The sequence below is a fragment of the Dromaius novaehollandiae genome, chromosome 29 (assembly GCF_036370855.1).
Source record: "Dromaius novaehollandiae isolate bDroNov1 chromosome 29, bDroNov1.hap1, whole genome shotgun sequence".
In the NCBI taxonomy this organism is placed as follows: domain Eukaryota; kingdom Metazoa; phylum Chordata; class Aves; order Casuariiformes; family Dromaiidae; genus Dromaius; species Dromaius novaehollandiae.
Genome location: NC_088126.1, coordinates 3,299,471 through 3,319,571, shown reverse-complemented (window position 1 = coordinate 3,319,571; position 20,101 = coordinate 3,299,471). Strand labels below are relative to the sequence as shown.

General features: G+C 41.5%; 1 protein-coding gene across 5 annotated transcripts in view; it reads left to right on the top strand.

The window, feature by feature from the left end:
- Window positions 1-19,898, top strand: part of POGZ (pogo transposable element derived with ZNF domain) — a 39,016-nt gene extending 19,118 nt beyond the window's left edge. For 3 of the 5 annotated variants that reach the window (XM_064499082.1, XM_064499081.1, XM_026114935.2), the window contains 16 exons: window positions 4,519-4,694; window positions 5,639-5,747; window positions 6,688-6,981; window positions 7,750-7,953; window positions 8,726-8,835; window positions 9,255-9,589; window positions 10,394-10,548; window positions 11,068-11,168; window positions 12,137-12,283; window positions 13,278-13,412; window positions 14,012-14,184; window positions 14,771-14,911; window positions 15,547-15,606; window positions 15,953-16,065; window positions 16,919-16,943; window positions 17,061-19,898. In XM_064499082.1, the coding sequence (XP_064355152.1) occupies window positions 4,519-4,694; window positions 5,639-5,747; window positions 6,688-6,981; window positions 7,750-7,953; window positions 8,726-8,835; window positions 9,255-9,589; window positions 10,394-10,548; window positions 11,068-11,168; window positions 12,137-12,283; window positions 13,278-13,412; window positions 14,012-14,184; window positions 14,771-14,911; window positions 15,547-15,606; window positions 15,953-16,065; window positions 16,919-16,943; window positions 17,061-18,630 (3,848 nt within the window). In that variant the 3' untranslated portion in view covers window positions 18,631-19,898. The remainder of the gene's footprint in view (window positions 1-4,518; window positions 4,695-5,638; window positions 5,748-6,687; window positions 6,982-7,749; window positions 7,954-8,725; window positions 8,836-9,254; window positions 9,590-10,393; window positions 10,549-11,067; window positions 11,169-12,136; window positions 12,284-13,277; window positions 13,413-14,011; window positions 14,185-14,770; window positions 14,912-15,546; window positions 15,607-15,952; window positions 16,066-16,918; window positions 16,944-17,060) is intronic. The other 2 variants (XM_064499083.1, XM_064499084.1) reach the window with 2 other exon arrangements.
- Window positions 19,899-20,101: the final 203 nt, after the last annotated feature.

The following is a 20,101-nucleotide window of genomic DNA, read 5'->3' as shown; positions in this document are numbered from 1 at the left end:
CAGCCAAATAACACCCTGGTGCCACTGAGGAGGAGAAAATGATCTGCTGATGCCCTGGATTTGGGCCTTCATCAGATGCTGGGTGGGATGTAAATATTCAGAACCTGATACAACCATCCAAAGTTCTCTTCCCCCCCCCCTCCCTCGCCCCCCAAACCGCTCTGTCTCTTCTCTTTGATAATCATCTTTTTATTTTCAGGAATATTGTGAAGGGATTACGTCCATGAATTTTAAAGATTGCAAATTCCGCCAATTTGTCTCTAGTTTCTACTCGCCCCTTCTATCCTTTTCCTGTCCCTCTTCAGAGACCTTTATAAGACTGCAAAGGCAAGAAGCATGTCGTCTTTGTCATCTGGGAAACTGGAGGAGGCATGCTCAGAGTTCAGGCGTAGTGGGGTTTGTGTTCATTATTTTTGATCCTAAAGAAGAAAATGGTCCAAGATAGGCTGCCAGCCTTTATGACATCTCAGCACTTCCATCCTCTGTCTCAATTTGAGGTTATGCTTGCTGACGGATGTTTTTTTCATGCTCTGAAAGTGGGAACCGATGTATCCTTTTTCCAGCAGTTCCCTTGCTAAGGAACTTGAAAATCTAGGCAAGATGCAGTGTGGGCCAAGCAGTTGTGTTGCTTGGATCTGAATCTTTTGATGTATTCTTCCAGCACCCTACTGTTTCTGCCTAATATAATCTTCATGAGAATATTTGGATCGTATACCCTGAGGACTGCCACTCAGGCAGCATCCAGACTGCTAGTGTAAAGAATCTTTCGTTAAAAGAAGCTGTTTGCCTCTGGGTCAGAACATTTTGTCATGCAGCACAAGTTCTTTTCCTGGATTTACACAGTTGCATAGCAAACACTTGCCATTCGGGTATAGCATGCTTTTCCCTTATAACATCAGTAATTTCAGTAATGTTGGACCATTTCATAGCCCTGAAATAATCTGGATGTTCCGTCAGTTTTGTGTCATACTGTACTACAAGTGTGCAGTAGGAATACTCCTGTGGAGCTTCTTTTGTCTTTTCTCCCTCTGTTAATTTGAAAGTCCTTTGCCCTCAAGGCATTGATTAGATTAGTAGCAGGATTAAGGAATTTATTTTTTTCTTTACACTTCCCTGAGCCACATGCAATTTCATCCTTCTGGTCTTGTGCATAAGACATCATACATGCTCTGAAAAAAAAAATATATATATGTGGAACAGAACACCACAGAGACCTAGGGTTCTTGTAGGATGAGTAGCTGTGGTAGCCTAGCTGGTTTTGGTCATCACACCGAAGTTAGTTCTTCTTGCATGAACAGTACAATTGGGTCCCTAGTGTCTGTGTGCAGTCAGGATTCTGTTTTTCTCAGCACAGACCTCTCCATACTGCTTAAGTAATGATTTGAAGAAGACCCTTTAGGGACTTGTCAACATGACTGCATGAAATACTGCTTTATTTGGGTGCTGATGATGGCGGCATTTTGTTGGAGATTTGTGTCGATATGCTTACCAGACGGCTGTAGTTTGGCCCCGTTTGTGTACATATAAGTCTTTACATGATCATATACCGTTTCTTCCACAGGACCTCTGCCTCATTCAGTGCATAGGATCAGTGTGGCTGACCAAATGGGTAGCTATTCAAAACTTTTTATCATCTTCATTCACTGTGTGGCCCTGGGCCTTTTTTATTGCATACTATTCATACCTGGATGTGGTATTATAATTCCTTAGGAGATTTTCTGTGACATTGCTCACTACAGTTCAAGTGGTGCATAAACATAAATACATGAATGAGCTTAACTTTGTGAGGAAGAATGGTACGGAGGAAGAAGAAATTGAAGCCAGATGAAGTATCCTGCTCATTTTTGGAGTTCAGCTGGAAATGCTCATAGTCTGGTTTGTTTGTTTGTTTTGTTTTGTTTTTCTCCATGGTGAACACATTTCATATGTGTTGATCGCTTGCTGTTGTCAGCTCTGGCTTTTTTTAGACCAGGCCCATGTCATCTGTATTAGGCATTTGGGAAATGAAGATATAGTAACTATTAGTGGAAAAAATAAAATTTTTGGTAAATTGCTTAGTAGGAAGCACAAGGGATAAGATACTTTTTTTTTCCTTTTTTTTTTTTTTCCTGGGTGATAGTCAACAGCCTTAAGTACCAAATCACCCCTGTTTTCCATGGTCCCTTGCTTCCTTGGCTACATGCTTCCCATTGTTGGCAATGCAAGAGTCAGGTATGTGCAGACATCTCCTCATTTTCCACATAGCTTTGATTTGCTCCCTGACCATCCTCCATTCTGTGCACTGAGGTGGAGATTCAGTGGAAAATATGGTGCATGATGGAGGAATTAATTGTTGTCAGAGTGTGTATGACAACTGCAATAGGCAACCTTAATAGTTAGTTCTTACCTTGATCCACAGCACAGACTTGAGTTAACTTGGTGACCACCAGCAGAGATCTGTGGCCATCCTTCAGTGGCCTGGCCGCTGAAGAGGAATGAGGTGGAGGGTGTTCTGCTGAGCGTCACTAGTATTTGTTAGTAGTAGTGTTTTGGTGGTGGTAGACCACTTTGCCCCATCTTTCGCTAGCATGTTTCTTCAGTCTCCTCCCGTCATTTTCTCTCTTCTCTTTTCCTTTTAATTCCTTCCCTATCTCTTGGGTATCAGCAAATGTTGGCAGTAGATTGGAAATTCTTCTGATCTTTGTTTTAATGCTACATTAGCCCCTAGGTTGCCAGAAGCAATTGGGCAATATTCCTGGGTTTATTTCCTCATTCTGTGCAAATATTGCAAGTTTGCTTTGGTTGGCAAGTAAGAACCCGTGGAACTGAGAGCACATGTGGGACAAATGGGATATTGACTGAAGGACACGGCCATCCGTTAGTAAGTGTCTGCTGAGTTGATGCGCACTAAGATAACCAGAGGCCGATTAAAGTGATCAGATTGTTTGGATTTTTCTGGGGGCAGCCACAGGTACTCTGCTGGTAGTCATGAAAGCCCCTTGGGCAACTGCCCGCTCTCTGATCCAGCGCAGAAGTTCTAGAGGTTTTAGAACTTACAAAGAAAATGTTATAAGAAAAAAAATGTCCTAGAAGAACTTTGCTTTTTTTAAATGACTGAACAAATCTGAAGCCTACCACAAAAAATCATTCTGGCAGATCTCCATCATAGAAAGCAGTTGGCAACTTATAAAATTATAGGATAACTTTTCGACTACCTGAAGTGGAAAGCTTTAGGTAACTTTAACAGTGAGTTAATATGTCACAAAACAATGTGCAACTGAGGACAGCATCTCCTAACAGAAGTGTTAGGCAATTGTATCTATAAACAGTGGGTCCGTAATAGAAGTATACAATGAAAATCCATCTGGATGTGACAGTTGGTGACACCAGTGTTAGGACTCTATAGGTATGTAAGCACAAGTGATGCAAGAAGTGATGTTACTGCTGCTTAGTGTAAGGCGAGTTATTGTCAAATGAGCAAATACTGGATAAAACTCCTTAGTATAAAATACTATTAAGGTGTTTTAAACTAAGAGGTTTTACTTCTGAGTGAAGCCGGGCAGGAGCACCTGCACAGTTAGTTAGCAGGTCTCAGCCGATGTGCAGTAACTTGCTAAGCTTCAGTAACCTAATTGTTTGCAATTACATGAACAACTCTCGGACCAAAAGAATTATGTTGAAATAATTCATATATTGTGCAATAGCAAGGATGTTGACTTTAGCAGTTACAAGGTACTGTCTCCTCCCCACCTAAACTTTTGGGTTTTAAGCAGGACATTTCACTCTTGAATCAAGAGAGCAAGCACTTTGAACCATTATAAGATATTCTTGTGACACAGACTGCACATCACGACTTCAAAATGATTCAGGTGTTTGTTTTGTTTTGGGGTTTTTTTCCCTTCATGTGTTAAAGTTGAAGTTTGCCTGGCATTTCATGAAGGTTCAGTCACATAGTCCTCTTTGTGTCAGAGAATGCTGAAGATAAGAATTCTGAGGTAACTTAAAAGTTGTTACTTCCTGGTTTCTGGTTAACTGAGGCCATCAGCAGACTGGTGTCCCCAACTGCCTGTGACTGGCAATGCTGGTCAGAAACTTTCAGTGTTGCTCTACCTGTGGTACACATCCTGTGCTGGGGCTTGTGGTGGTTCAGCATAAGTTTTCCCAGTGTCTGCCAGCAGGTGAATTTTCACTTTATAGTTAATGGGACTGGGAAAAAATATATATAATGCTTTCAGCAGCTACAGATGTGTTCAAAGGATATGCAGGAGCAGGAATAGTCAGGCTCTGAGGTTGCTCAAAGCTAAGGATTTTGAACACCTAGTTCCTAGGCACCTTTAAAAATCCTAATTTAAATATGAATATTAAAACAATGTATAGAAAGGTTGGATATTATCCAAAATTTATTTCTAAAGCATGCTTTGGATAAGTTGATGAAATTCTGAAGACTAAAGTTGCCAGCTGAGTGTGTGAGGAAAGCGGAGATATTTACTTGACAAATATGACCCTTTGTTATATTTCTTTGTTATTTTTTTCTTCCAGCTGGCAATCCGCTTGTTCAGCAAGGAGGACAGCCGCTAATCCTTACCCAGAACCCAACCTCAGGTCTGGGAACAATGGTAACCCAGCCAGTATTACGGCCTGTACAGGTCATGCAGAATGCCAATCACGTTACGAATTCTCCCGTGACCAGCCAGCCGATCTTCATAACAACCCAGGTGAGCGCCCTTGCGGTCCCCCCTTGTGTGCATGGGAATCCCTGGGAATGGAGATCTGGTGCAAGAAGACAATTCTCTCTTTAGAAATAGTCAGATGCCTGTTTCAGTTTGTCTTGTGCACCTTGGTGGATGTAACACTTGAGCTGAAATCTGCTTGTTTTTTTTGAACTTGCATAGATTTACTGGCCACATTCCACACCCCAGCAGGTCCTGTGAAGCCAGCACAGGTCTGATAGGACTTCATGCTCTCTGTCACTTGTAGCACACGCGTGTCTTACTAGTAGGGCCTGACTCCCTACGGGTGAGATGGGTCTGTCCACTCTGTGTGGCCTTGCTAGATACTTACTATCTATAGATGTCTCTGTTTTATTTCCTTGGCAAGCATACAAATAAATTTTAAAATGCCCACTGACTTCTTTGAGCATTTGCATGGGGAAACACTCCCACAAAAGGAGTGTGCACATTTACCAGAGTTTCTGCTTTGGAAAAAAAAGGGGGAGAGAAGAAAGTTGAAATTCTATCTTAGCATGTTGCAACTGTTGAAATAATAGTATTAACACAATAGGTAAATTATCTATTTTGTTGTGAAATCTCTCTTCTATGCCAGAAAACCACTTCTGCTTCAAATATGGCTTTGTAAGTTGTTTAAGACCTGGAAGATGGTTTCTGTAGGTCCTTAGGGAAGGAAAGGTTGAGAGTGGAGGCTGTATATCAGAATGCTGTAGAGTATGGTAGGGAAGGTAGCCCTACTGTTTGAGGTGCTGGTCTGCTGAGTGGCAGAGAACAATATGGCCTCATAGCTCAATTGATCTGGTGGATGATAGTGCTGTGTGGGTTTTTTGTCTGTTTGGGGGGAGGAGGGTGTTCAAGGTGTAGAAAGCTCAGGCTGGAAGTGCTTGAAATATGTTTAATGTGTTAATGATAACTGTACTGGTTAAATGCAGGGCTTTCCCGTGAGGAACGTGCGACCTGTACAAAACACAATGAATCAAGTTGGAATTGTTCTGAATGTACAGCAAGGTCAAACAGTTAGACCCATTACCCTAGTCCCAGGTAAGGGCTGAAACAAACTAAAGCTGCATTTCTGTCATATTTCTTTTTAGACTAGCAAAAATAAAAAAATCTGTATTCGAAGTCTGTATTTTACCTGCATGTCTGGTAGCCCTGAAGAAGAGCTGTAGTAGTTGGGATTTTCTTTATCTGTGTTACCAATTCTGCAGGTCATTTTACAGCTGGGAGTAGGCCCTTCGATTGTAGTATTGAAGTGCTTTGCAGAGTAGGGGACTTCCAACTGGAAGGAATATGTGCCTCAGAGTTCCATATAATCTAACCTCTTCAAAAAGCCATTTAACCTGCTTCTAAAATCCCAGACTATGACAAGCTCCTAACCACCCTTATTTCTTCTTCTTCAAATCTCCCCAAGCCATGTCCCCTTACTGCCTGTAAACCAAGCCTCACCCTGAGGAGGATTTTTCTGATGCTGACTTCTGCTACCAGATCCTGTCATGCAGCATCAGCAAGGTCAAGAATCCATATGTCACTGGATACCTGCCTCATAACAAAGCAACCATGCATAGTGATCAAGTCGCCTTTCACTCTCCCCAAAATGAATCTCCAAAGCCTCACATCACAAGCTTTGATATCTATCTATAGCATCATTCTTTTGCTGTCATAAAAGGCCATGAGCTTCCATTAGGCCTAGTGACTAGGACTGTGAGCCCTATGAAAATTATCAGGATTTAAGCTCACAAATTACTTGTGCCTGAAAATTCCACCTAACAAATCACTGTAAATGCAGTTTTCACTGTATCTGCACCCATGTTCAGTTTTATTCCACTTGGGAAGGGAAATTAAGGTGCTGAACTTCTACTAATTCCACTGAAAATACTGGGAATTTTAAGAGCTCAGCAGTGACAGAAAATAGGCTGCCTTCAGAAATTTCTGAGCAAGGAATGGAGTTTAATTACTTAATCGACTTTGTTTGTTTTTGAAGCCCCAGGTACCCAGTTTGTTAAACCAACAGTTGGCGTTCCTCAAGTGTTCTCGCAAATGGCCCAGGTGAGACCAGGTACAACCATGCCGGTCCGACCCACCACCAACACTTTCACTACGGTCATTCCGGCCACGCTTACCATCAGGAGCACTGTACCACAGTCCCAGGCACAACAGCAAAGTAAGTCCACTCCCAGCACCTCCACAACTCCTACTTCAACGCAGCCAACAACACTTGGACAGTTAACTGTGCAGCAGCCAGGGCAGTCCAGTCAAGCTACTAACCCCAAATTAGGTAAGATTTATAATGGAAAAGCGAGGAGACTCAAGTGTATAGCACTGTCTATAATTTGATCTTCAAACATATGGCTTAGCAGCTAGAATACAGAAGTTGAGTCAGAACTCCTGGGTTCTATTTTTACCTCTGTGACTGACTCACCCTTCATCTCTCTTACCAATATGGAAAATGAAAAGAATTCTGCTATAGTGTCCAGTTTGGTTTGAAAACCAGTTAAATTCTGCTTTGCAGAATGCTCTGAGATCATAAATTAAAAGTCCCCAAAGTGCAAAATACTGTTTGTTAATCACCTGTATTTTTTGAAAGATGAAGTTAAACAAATGATGAACACAAGCAGAAACTAACCATTTTGCTTTTTTTTTTTAATGTTGGCTGAATTCATGAGTAAAATGGTTGCTCAGGAATAGTGACAAACAATTTAGAAAGAAAAATACTTCACACAACAAGTAGGCTATTTTTAGCTTTAAGTGGTCATAATCATATACAACTGCATTTAGAAAAGAAAATAAAATTTTTGTGACCATCAATATCCTATGTCACGGGACATGGTTCATATCTTAGAGTGTAACCAGGTTAGGGAAATGTTCTTTACCACTCTCACCAGCCTTCAGGTCCCTGGATATCAGAATTGGTGGCTTAGTCATCATCTTTGAAGACTCAAGGTAGAACAGGAGACGAGGTGTGCTAGGTGGGGGCAGGTCTCACATAGTGCATAAGACCTTACTTATTCCTAATTCATTTCTCTCTTGTCCATTCTCTTGGCAGTGAGTATTGCAAGCTTTGTGACTGTAAAGAGACCTGGAGTGACTGGTGAGAACAGCAATGAGGTTGCTAAGCTAGTGAATACCCTGAATACCGTTCCTTCATTAGGCCAGAGCCCTGGCCCGCTTGTGGTTTCTAACAGCAGCCCTGTGCATGGGTCCCAGAGGTCTAGTGTTTCAGAGTCGTCGTCGTCATCATCATTAAAAGGTATGGTCTGCAGCAGCTATTTTATAACTTGATTGATTCTGCTGAGAATCCGGAAATGTACAGGTGTCCAAACATTTATTTTACGGAGTAAAAAATACTAACTTACAACTACTGAGATTTCATAATAGGGATAAACATTTAGAGAGCTATGCTGTTAGTTTCTGCATACTTGCTATCTGTACATTTTATCCAGTGACTGTATTTTGTTTGTGAATCTTTGCTTGCTTGCATTATTTTGCATTCAAAATTATCGCTGCGCATCCTGTTATCGTGGAAATTATCTACACACACCAGAGATGCTCTACGCAAGGAGGCAAAAGGATAAAATCTTTCCTTCTCTTCTTCCAAAGGAAGAACCTCCTTAAGGTGCTCGGGAGTCCAAAAGTTGTTTTAAGGTGCCTTTTGTATCATCCAGATTCTGATTTTCTACTCGCTGCTGGAGATGAAGATGAGGCATTTAAACTGGTGAATGGGGACAGGAAACCAAAGAATTGATTGAAGAAGGGGAGATGAATTGAGCCGATTTTCCTTTTTTAAATTAGTGTTGAGACACTCCTGTTGTTCTAGCTAGTGGGGGTGTATTTCATCATACGGATTATCAGGAGTTTGCATACTTTTGCTTTTTTCATGCCTCTTCTTCCAGACTAGTTAGCACTTAAAGCACAGCTCTAGAAACTAAAGTATTTCAGTACGCCAAAAAGATCACCTAGCATTAAGATGAAGTGTAAGGATTCTATTTTTTTTGTTTTGGTTTTTTTTTTTCCTGTTACAGTCAGCTCATCTCCTATTCCCACATTTGATTTGCAAGATGGTGGCAGGAAGGTCTGCCCAAGATGCAATGCCCAGTTTCGAGTCACTGAAGCTTTAAGAGGACATATGTGTGTAAGTAACCATTCTAAGATGAGCAGTTAATTCATAATTGCTCGTGATTGTGGAGTGCAAAGACTAGTTCTTCTCCCTAGATCAGGGACTTCTGTTAAAAGGAAGAATATGGTTAGGGGAAAGCGAGAGGCAAAGGAGAGGCCTATGGAAGATCTTCCACAGCATCCCTCACTGCAAGTAGGCAGGACCTCAGTTTTATGTCCTTTTAGTGCCAGAAGGCGCATTTATTTTCTAATTTTACTAGTAAAGAATCAACACAGAAAACTGAATATTGAGTCTGCATTACTTTTTTCCTTAAGAGTTTCATAGAGTTGCTCTGTCTCTTAGTTCTGGTTAGTTCTTGCCTGTTTACCCTTAATAGTATATGTAGTTCTTCCTAGATTCAGTCTGATGTTTCATGTGGCTTTTCTTTCTTTCAGTACTGCTGCCCTGAAATGGTTGAATTCCTCAAGAAAGGAAAATCTCTAGAGCCTGAACCAAATATTCAATCTGCAAAGCCTCCTTCTCCAGAAAAAACTACAGCTGTTGCTTCACCACCCTCTTCTACTCCTATCCCTGCACTGTCGCCACCTGCTAAAGCTCCAGAGCCAAATGAAAATGTAGTTGACTCATCCCAAAGTAAGCTCATTATGTTAGTGGATGATTTCTACTATGGCAGAGATGGTGGCAAAGTGAGCCAGCTACTGAACTTCCCCAAGGTTCCGACTTCCTTCAGGTGTCCGCACTGCACCAAGAGGCTAAAGAACAACATACGGTAAGAGGAACGTGATGTGCCACAAAAACAGTCTACAGTGCTCTGAATGCCTCTAATCTGCAGGCGTTAAAATGGGTTGTGAGCGTCAGTCTGTCAAGTCCTGCAGCTCCCCCATGCAGTAGGTTAAGCCCAGAACTGAAGCAGAAAAAGGTGAGATGAGTTGTCTGTTATCTCACAGTTGAGTCAGGGAAAAATTTGTTGAAAGGTTGCATGGTTAGAATAATAGCATTCATATTCTTCAGCAGAAAAGTTTCATTTACTTGTCACTAGCCTTACTCGATGATAAGGAATTTTATTTCCTGTGAAGAACTGCTCTCCTCATCTTTATTCAATACAGTTTCAATAGAGGGAGCTGATGAGAAAATGTTTCTGTAAAAAGAGTGTATTCTTCCCAGCCAGCCACTATGTTCTCTTACTGAAATAACTGGAATAGTGATTTTTCTTTTAAGTTGAAATGCTTTATCATGGCAAATAGCATTCCCTGTTAGGGCCAGAAATGCTCAAAAGCAACTATTACAGCCCTTGTACTGCCAGGTCTCTTCTCTAGCTCTTTCTGAGGAGCAGGAGGTCTCTGGATAGAAGGAGTTTTTGCTTGGTTTTAGTAGGAAGAGTGAGAAGGAAACCAATCCTAACACTGTTTTGGAACCACGGTTACTTTAGTTTTATTGTTAAATACTTCATGCAGATAGAAGTAATGCTAATATGGGTTAAAAAGTTTCTGGTGTAGTGTTCATGAGGCTTTCAGCGTTACAGAAGCACAATGTTTAGATGTATGCTCACACACATTCTGTTCACCTCCATAAGGTTTATGAATCATATGAAGCACCATGTTGAACTGGATCAGCAGAATGGAGAAGTAGATGTCCATACCATCTGTCAGCATTGTTACAGGCAGTTTTCCACTCCATTCCAGCTACAGTGTCATTTAGAGAATGTTCACAGTCCCTATGAATCGACAAGTAAGTTGATTTTGCTGTTGCGTGCTTAGGTTTAAGGGGGTTCTGTCTTGTTTCAGTTCTTTAGAGAAATGACACATCTGTTCTGTCTTGCTGCTGTAGTGTATTTGTTTTGTAAGCCAGTAGAAAAATCCATCTGTACTGTAATGTTGTTTAATCAGATTAATTTTAATTGTCAAGAATATTTTAAAGAACAAACTCAGTGATAACTTTTTGGTGAACGTGCCGATAAAAACAGAATTCTACACTTTAGAATCACTTGCAGTTGCCTCATCAGGACATCTTGCTACTTACTCTCTTAAATAAAATGGTGGGTGGAACTTTTGCTGCCTGTTGGAAACGTCTTGGAATATGTTTTTTTCTGTGTAACCAATTCAAAGCCTTGAGAGCTAGTAATGCTTTACTTTTTCTATAAAGGGATTGTGTTATTAAAGCAACTTGTTGCAATTTGTAGTATACATTTTAACTCCTCCCCCCTCCCACCCCTCCCAAGTTGTTACTTGCTTTTCCTTTCTCTTGCAGCAAAGTGCAAGATTTGTGAATGGGCGTTTGAGAGTGAACCAATGTTCCTACAGCACATGAAGGACACTCACAAGCCTGGGGAGATGCCCTATGTTTGTCAGGTACTGAAAGTGTTTTAGGAGCTGGACCTCATGAATGCGTCCTAGAGTGTAAGAGGAGATCTGGCACTTTTCAGCAAAGTGTGTGGCTCATAGTGGTCCAAATAATAGACTTGCTCCATGGGAAAGTTCTGTGGAGCCTGCCACACTCCCCACCCAGTACGGTCTTGGAGTCCAGCAGCTATTAGGACAGCAAATACTCCACTGCTCACGCTGCCCATTCCCAGTGCTGTGAGGCTGGATCACCTCAATAGACATTTGTGTAGTCCCAGTGACATTCAGGCTTTGGAAGCAGAGCCTAATACTTTTTTTTTTCTTTTTTTTCCTTCTTTCTTTCTTTCTTCTCCTCCTCCTGGGACCTGCAAGCAAATTGCTGTGCCATAAAGAGAAGTTCTCACTCTGGAGATGAGATTATGCTGCTTGTGTGTTACTGTCTCTTGTCACTGTTTTCATGAGAGTTATGCTTGCATTGGTTCTAAGCATGTCCTTTCTGCCTAGAGGTGCTAGTGCTATCCTACTGAAAGAAAAAAAACACAGAAGAGAGTAAACTTCTAAAATACGTTATGTTGATACAGATTGTTTCAAATTCTGCATTTTACATTGGACTTGAAAAAAAATGCTCTTTAATATATTCTAACTGCTTTGTATTGACTGTCTATTTCCCCCCTCCTTTTCTTTTTTTCTTCCTTTTTTCCTAGGATCCAGAGTTTGAATTGTCACTTCTTTCTTTTTTGGATGAGTGGTGTCAGTGTTGTGGTTTTTATCCAGACAGCTTTGAGTATGTGCTACTTGGTTTGGTATCTTACAGTTGTAATAAGCTAGCAGGTTCTTTGGGACCTCGTTCCTAAACTCCATTGATAAATATCTTTGGGCATCTGGACATTACAGTAAAGATCTCCATATTGCAATGGCAGATGTGAGATAGATTCCTATGTTACTTCACTGTTAGTTGTTTCTGTCCACTCCTATAGGTCTGTCAGTATCGTTCATCACTCTACTCTGAAGTGGACAGCCATTTCCGAATGATCCACGAAGACACGCGGCACCTGCTCTGTCCTTACTGTCTCAAAGTCTTTAAAAATGGCAATGCTTTCCAACAGCATTTCATGAGGCATCAGGTACTATGTTAAGGTTGCAGCCTTTTTGTGTGTGTATGTTTTTTGTTGCTGCTGCTGTTATTGTTTAAGGTGGTTCACTTTCCACAGAGATTTGGTGGATGTTAAGCACATGATCACAGATGAGCATGTGCTGGGGGGCTGGGGGGACTTGGCTGAAAGAGAGATTTAAATAGATGCTGTATTTGCTCCATAACAAATGCAATTTACATGCTCTCATTCCAGACTTTTCATAGGGATTGGGCTAAAGAAAAGACACGCTGCCCCTTCCCCCACCTCCATTTGGGAGTAGCACTGATTATTGTTACTTAGCACAAAAAAGCATGTTTTGCTGGACTGTGCTTGCTTCATGTGATGATTAACCGTGGGTCCTGTGGGGTCCTCTGTTCATTTGAGATTTAAAATTTTTGTCTCCAGAAAATAAATTATACTGTGTGCACACAAATGAATGCATTTTCATAGCTCAGTGTTCTGTTTCCATATATATTGGTTATATTGACAACATATTTTGTGTGGGTGTAGCTGAAGCATGCTTTCAGAATATAGAAATGTAGCGCTCTTAACAAGTGCCGGATTGATTGCCCTTGAAGTCCTCCATTGATTTCCAGAAGAGGTAGAGGCAAGGCAACTTGAAGGAATGCTGCCCCCACACACTGCTCCGCTAGTATGCCTTACTTTGGCTTAAACAAGCTGGGTAAGACTTGTTCCATGGCACTTTCAGTCTTGGTATCTCTGCAGAGCCTGCTGATCTGAAAAATGGAGATGCGGGGGGATGTTGTGATGGGAGCACTTTCCACACTGGCAGTATCACTGGCTACTAGTGTAACTTGTAGTTGTTTTAAGATGATATTTTTCTGATACTTAAGAAACTGGGATGGATTTAGTTTCAAGAGGGGAAGTGGCTTTGTTTTGTTTTTTTAATACCCCCACCCAAACCTGCTGTGTTGTGACTTCTGTTTCTCTAAAATGAACTCTATTTCATTTGCATTTGCTTTAGAAGAAGAGTGTTTATCATTGCAACAAGTGTAGACTGCAGTTCCTATTTGCCAAGGATAAAATTGAACACAAGCTGCAGCACCACAAAACTTTCCGAAAGCCCAAACAACTAGAAGGATTGAAACCTGGAACCAAGGTAAGAAATCCAAGGTCCTCGGTCGTCCTCTGTTTCCTTGGGAAACATCTATGGCTTCCATATCAGTGTGTATTCACTGAAACCTCCAGCAGCTTTTACTGCTGCAAAACTGATTGCAGCATCTGCATCACTTGAAAACCACAGTCAGTGGGACAAAGTAACCCTTTGCGTTCTGTCCACACGGTATATGTTTAGTTGACCGGTCTCTTCATAGAAATGGTAAGCCAGAGAGCCTGGAGCTGAAAGTGGCACACGAGAGAGATTAAACTCCCTGAACTAATATATCTATAGGTGAAGACATTTTCATCTGAACTAGTTGTTTGGACTTTCTCTGTAGTCATTAGGGGGCAAACAGACACTTCTGGGGCTCAGGTTATGTCCTATACTTGTATTGCCCTTGGAAGTGATGAATTGTGTTCTAGGAGTGCCTGTTTATTCTCTACTAAGAGCTGAGACTCTTAATGACTGTGTTCTAGGAGTGCCTGTTTATTCTCTACTAAGAGCTGAGACTCTTAATGACTACTTCAAAGGGAGGAGTCTGAATCTGAAGTCCGCTCTGTCCTTGTGTTAAGAGGTATGGCTGTATCTGTTCTTTGCAGGTTACGATCAGGGCCTCTAGAGGACAGCCACGGACAGTGCCAATATCTTCAAACGACATGCCCCAGGGCACTGGGCAGGAAGCCACTCCACTGACATCATCTACAGATCCCCAGCCCATCTTCTTGTACCCGCCTGTCCAGAGGAACGTCCAGAAGAGAGCAGTCAAGAAAATGTCAGAACTTTTTGCTGTTTTAAAACTTAAAAATTGTTAAAGGAAATGCAGTTTGTTCGTTCTCTCTCTCTCTTTTTATTTTTTATTTTTTAATGCCACAGCAATGGGGAATTTGCTCCTTGGTACTGGACAAGTTCACCAGTTGCCAAGAAGTCTTTTTGCCAGGAGAATTTAGCTTGCCACAAAAACAGGATTAAGTCATGTTATGAAAGCCTTTAAGATGAAATTCTGAAAGACAGAGTTAGCTAAGCATTTTTATAGAGAGAATGGAATCTCCTTAAGGGCTTTTTGCCCACCCTGTGTTCCGCCACCTTGTCTTAATTTTTTTTCTTTAAATACAATCCAGAGGCCCTCTGCAGTTTTGACCCGCTCCTAAATCAAGTACTCCTGGCTACAACAAGTGGGGAATGTTAAGTCTGGCACTGAGGCGTCCTAGGTAGCTAGGGTTGAAGATAAGATCAGTTTGACTGCAGACTGTTCTGGAAGTTTATATGTGTTGTTAAATTCTTTTCTGTGTGCTAATGATTGTTTGAATTCAGAAGATCCCTGTCCAGCCACTGATGGAAATATCCCCTCTTATCTTCAGGAGTGTCTTGGGGAGGCAGACTTGTCTGGAGTGCAGCTTCGAAATACCCGACTTCCCAAACCACTTTCCCACCTACGTTCACTGTTCGCTATGTCGTTATAGCACTTGCTGCTCCAGAGCTTATGCCAACCACATGATCAAGTATGTCTTAAAAATATTTCTTTGAACACTGTAGTAGAAATTCCTCCTCCTTGAATGCAGTAGCACCCCTGTGTCCTTGTCCCCTACACTACAAGAAAGGGGTATCATGAAATTCCAATTCACTACAAGTGGCTTGTAAGACTCTCTGTAGACATGTCGTGCTTTGCCAACAGCAGACACAGGTGATAGCTTTCAAAGGAGGTGGGGAAAACAGAGTGGGAGCTGAAAGACTCATTCTAAAGTACTGGTATCGTAGCTAATAATGTGTGTATTTCATGCTGCTGCAAAGAACTGACATTTTCAGTGCTTCTAGGATGTCTTGCAGAATTTTCATCTGAGACTAAAAATGATCGTGCCATCCTTCTTACAAGCCTGTGGCCTGTACAGGACCATGCATAGACCATAGAACAGAATGGCAGAACAGTTGCTCCAAAATCTGTGCATTTTGAAATGATACCAAGCTGTTCCATTTAGACACAGGTTTTTCATTTCCTTGAAAGCAAAATTTGCAGACAAAATATTATTAAAACCAGGATTGAGTTTATCTGAGTAGATGTGCTGTATTTTGCATGTGTTTATATCTCTTTAAATATGCAGACCAACTCTGACATTTAATAAACTCTTTTGTCTTGCAGCAATCATGTTCCTCGGAAGAGTCCAAAATACCTGGCTTTGTTTAAAAACTATACTGCCTGGTAATGGAAAACTTGTCATCTTATTTTAATTACCTGGGAATCCAATGTGCTTTTTTCTTTTTTCCCCCCTCCCAATTCTATTCTTTTCTTTCATGATCTGCTTCTTCAGAAGCTGCACTTTGGTTTTTTCAACACAGGAAAATATATAGAATTAAGAGCAATGTATTGCCTGAGACTCCCATTGCTTTCCAGTGGGAGTTTGTTGCTTCAGGGAGGGAACACTGCTTGTATATATTGGAGGGTGACTTTTTTTTTCTTTTCTTCTCCTAATCGTTGGCGGGGGGATATACATATTTTCATATATGATACTTATACTAAGCTCACTTCTTTCTTTTTCTTTTTCCAGTGGTGTAAAGTTGTCCTGTTCCTCCTGCCTCTTTGTAACATCTGAAGGTGATGCAATGGCAAAACATCTGGTCTTCAATCCATCGCATGAGTTTAGTAACATTATTTTCCGAGGTAGGAGTTTGAAAAAGAGCAGAAAAGTTGCAGTAATTTGAAATATAAGATTAGGGTAGGACATAATACATCCGTTCATAGACTCAAGATCAAATACTTCAAAGCGTAGCATTTGGCTGAGCGATTACTGAATCCTAAATGTTTATAAAATGTAGTGCTGTGGAGATTCTCTAACTGCCTGAATGTGTCTTAATTGTTATGGAGATTTGAGAGTTTAGCTTTAAATGATGCGAACTCTGGAGTTCAGCTGTGTCACTAGTAACTACACTCTCATGAGATCTTCCCAGGGAGAGACAATGTAGAGGCTTCAGCGAGTTCCTCTGTTCCTCTGAGACATCATTGTACCTCCATGACATGACACCAAGAGGCCTTAAGCAGCTGTTGACATTGGGATTTGAATAGGGCCCAAAACTGGCATTCCAGCCATTCTTGCGAGTTACGGCAGTTTGCAAAACTTTGGGGCACTGCCTGCAGTGATCTGGCCAAACTTGAGCTTTCCTACCTAAACCCTTTGTGTGATTTCAAAGGCACGTGGAGTTTTGCTGTTTGTCTCTAATGATTGCTGTTTAGTGACGCTCTGCGCTGAAAGGAAGTTTTCATGTACTAGTTCCAATTTGGCTTTACTTAAGCACAAGTCCTCTCTGGGAGGAGGTGGGAGTTTGGATGGATGGATGAATTTTAGTTGTTTTTGCAGCGTATTGGGATGCTTTGAATAACAGACAACATAGGGATACTGATACTCATCTCTCTAAGATGACTTTTTTTTCTTTGTTTGTGCTTTTTGTTTGTTTGCTAAAGCTCCAAATCTCTTTCTCTCTCTCTTTTTTTTTTCTTTTTTTTTTTTCTTTAACAGGGCCTACTTGGATTTCACATTCCAGGTAAACTATTTGTAAACACTTGTCTGCCATCGTCTATTTCTTTCTTTTTTTTTTTTTTTTCCTCAACAGTTTTATTTTCGTGGTTTATAAGAAGGTTCTGTGTTCTCTCTCTTTAAGGCACATCCAGCCCCAGGACAAAAGCATGAAGAACACGTGCCCCATCTATTCCCCAAGTAAAGCTGCTACTGTGAAAACAAAGTCCATGTTACCTGCAAAAGATGACCTGGAGCCTGAACTGGCACCAGCAGCCTACAACAGACCTCTGGCCTGCCAGGAAGAGGAGTGCTTAAATATTGATGCTCAAGAGGATGACCAGCCAACAAAAGAGCCTGAACCTGCAAGCAAAAAGGAGCAGCTGTCAGTGAAAAAGCTGCGAGTTGTACTGTTTGCTTTGTGCTGCAACACTGAGCAGGCAGCAGAGCACTTCCGAAATCCCCAGAGGCGGATCAAGCGTTGGCTACGAAGGTTTCAAGCTTTCCAGGAAGAGAACCTAGCATCTCTGTCAGAGGGCAAGTACCTCAGTTTAGAGGCCGAAGAGAAACTAGCAGAATGGGTCCTCACACAAAGGGAGCAGCAGCTGCCCGTAAATGAGGAAACTCTCTTCCAGAAAGCGACCAAGATTGGCCGATCCCTTGAAGGTGGCTTCAAGATCTCTTACGAGTGGGCCGTGAGGTTCATGTTACGGCACAACCTCAGCACGCATACTCGAAGGGCAGTAGCTCACCCTCTCCCCAAAGATGTAGAGGAAAATGCCAATTGCTTCATTGAGTTTGTGCAGCGGCAAATCCACACTCAAGACCTGCCTCTCTCCATGATCGCAGCCATTGATGAAATCTCTCTCTTCCTCGATGTGGAGGTGCTGAGCAGCGACGACAGAAAGGAGAATGCTTTGCAGACAGTGGGAACGGGGGAACCCTGGTGTGATGTTGTTCTCACTATCCTTGCTGACGGTAGCGTTCTCCCAACGCTGGTCTTTTACAGGGGTCATGTACAGCAGCCTGCCAACGTGCCCGAATCTATCATGCTGGAAGCAAAGGAAAACGGATACAGTGATGATGAAATCATGGAGTTGTGGTCATCCAGAGTGTGGCAGAAGCACACAGAGTGTCAGAACAGCAAGGGCATGCTCGTGCTGGATTGTCACCGAACGCACCTATCGGAAGAAGTACTTTCTTTGCTGAGTGCATCCAGCACTCTGCCAGCTGTTGTCCCTGCTGGCTGCAGCTCCAAAATTCAACCTCTAGATGTTTGTATAAAAAGGACTGTGAAAAATTTCTTGCATAAAAAGTGGAAAGAGCAAGCCAAGGAGATGGCGGACTCTACATGCGATTCGGACATACTTCTCCAGCTGGTTTTATGCTGGCTGGCAGAGGTCCTGGAAGTCATTAGTGACTCCCCTGAACTCGTGCAGCAGTCCTTCCTGGTGGCCAGTGTGCTGCCTGGTCCGGATGGCACAGCCAACTCGCCCACGCGCAACGCTGACATGCAGGAGGAGCTGATTGCCTCCCTGGAGGAGCAGCTGAAGCTGAGTGACGAGCAGCAGGATGAGGAGGCTGAGGTCCAGGACAGGACCCAGGCCGAGGAATCTGCAGACCCAGAAATCCTCCATCAGCTCTTTGAAGGGGAAAGTGAGACTGAATCCTTTTATGGCTTTGAAGATGCTGATTTGGATCTGATGGAAATCTGAGCACTGATTTGCAAATCATGATCCAGAAAGGGTTATTTTTTAAATAAATGTTGGATGAGACCATTACACTTCCCTGTGGATTTGTGGGTTTAGGAAATTCGTAGGCGATCACTCAGATAAATAGCCATTTATGCTGTTCATTTATAAGTTTTGTGCTTTTTTAAAAGAAAAATCACTGTGTTGGTATTTTCTGAAAATATATTGTGGGTGAATATTTTTGCGTTTTCTTTACCTCACTGTATCATAGTTTTCTGTTTTTATTGTGCAGAAATGTTTTGAATTATACATTGTCAATGTGACCATTTCTAAAGAAAGGAAAAAAATATGTAGCTAATGAACCAGTATATAAATCTTTTTGGTTGTCTTAACACAGGTAATTTTTTTTTTTTTAAAAAAAAAAAAACACTTGACCCAGAGATTTGGTTTCTGTGGTAAATTTAGATACGAATTACTGCTTAACGTGTGAACCTTCTATAATTGGCCATTAAGTTTTTTTTTTTGTGGGTTTTTTTCTTTTTTGTTTTGTTTTTTTATGAGTAATTACTTTGCTTGTGAATTTTGACACGGGGTAAAAACACAAGTGAAAGTATTTTGCCTGTTCAATGCCAGCAACGGTTCTTGGGAGCCATTAGAATTTGAACTGGGGTTGAACTGAGATCCACAGCTAGGGAGTCGGGTGCAGTGCTAAAGCAAACCTCTTGATTGTGAGTTGACTTTCTGACACTGTGTGTGATGGTTCCATTCCTCCAACCTGGAAACCATCTGACACCCACCTTGCTCCAAAGAGTTACTGACAGAGGGTACATGATGGAAGAGGAAAGTCAAGTCTGTCTTGATCTTCCTGTACAGTAGATGGGAGTTAAAACTGTATGGACCATTAAACGTTGACCTTTTAACTACTAGTAGTTGATAAACCTGCTTTAACCAGTGGCATCAGACACTACGTTCCTTAGAATTAGAAATCTGATTTAATGAAACAAACTGTGATGTGCACAAAAAGAAGACGTTTGTTTTTATTTTTCACTGCCAGCTTAAATTTTTCTACAATTTGCATGTTTGAGGGTTTTTTAATTGTATGTATTATGGTATAGACGGAAAGCATTTTGACATACAGAAATCAGAAGCACCTGCACCTTTCTGTTTCCATAGAGGTTTTGCAAACCTTCCCTATTACCTAAGGAAAGCAGGAGGCAGCATGTGCAGACCTGTAAATGGTTCATCTTTAAAATGTACATAAGTGGAACATTTAATAAAACCAGGGAAATGGATTTATAAACATGTGTTTTTATTATGAAGAACTACTTAACTCTTGTGATAGCTTAATGCTTAATATAAAATGCAGAACGAATTCCTCTGAACCGTGCAAGAAACTGAACTGGACACACGAGCTGTATTTCAGAGATGTGGCCAGGTTGCAGACTGGATTCTGTTTTTTGTTGGTGAGGGGACAGAGTTGTTTAGCGTGTCCTGA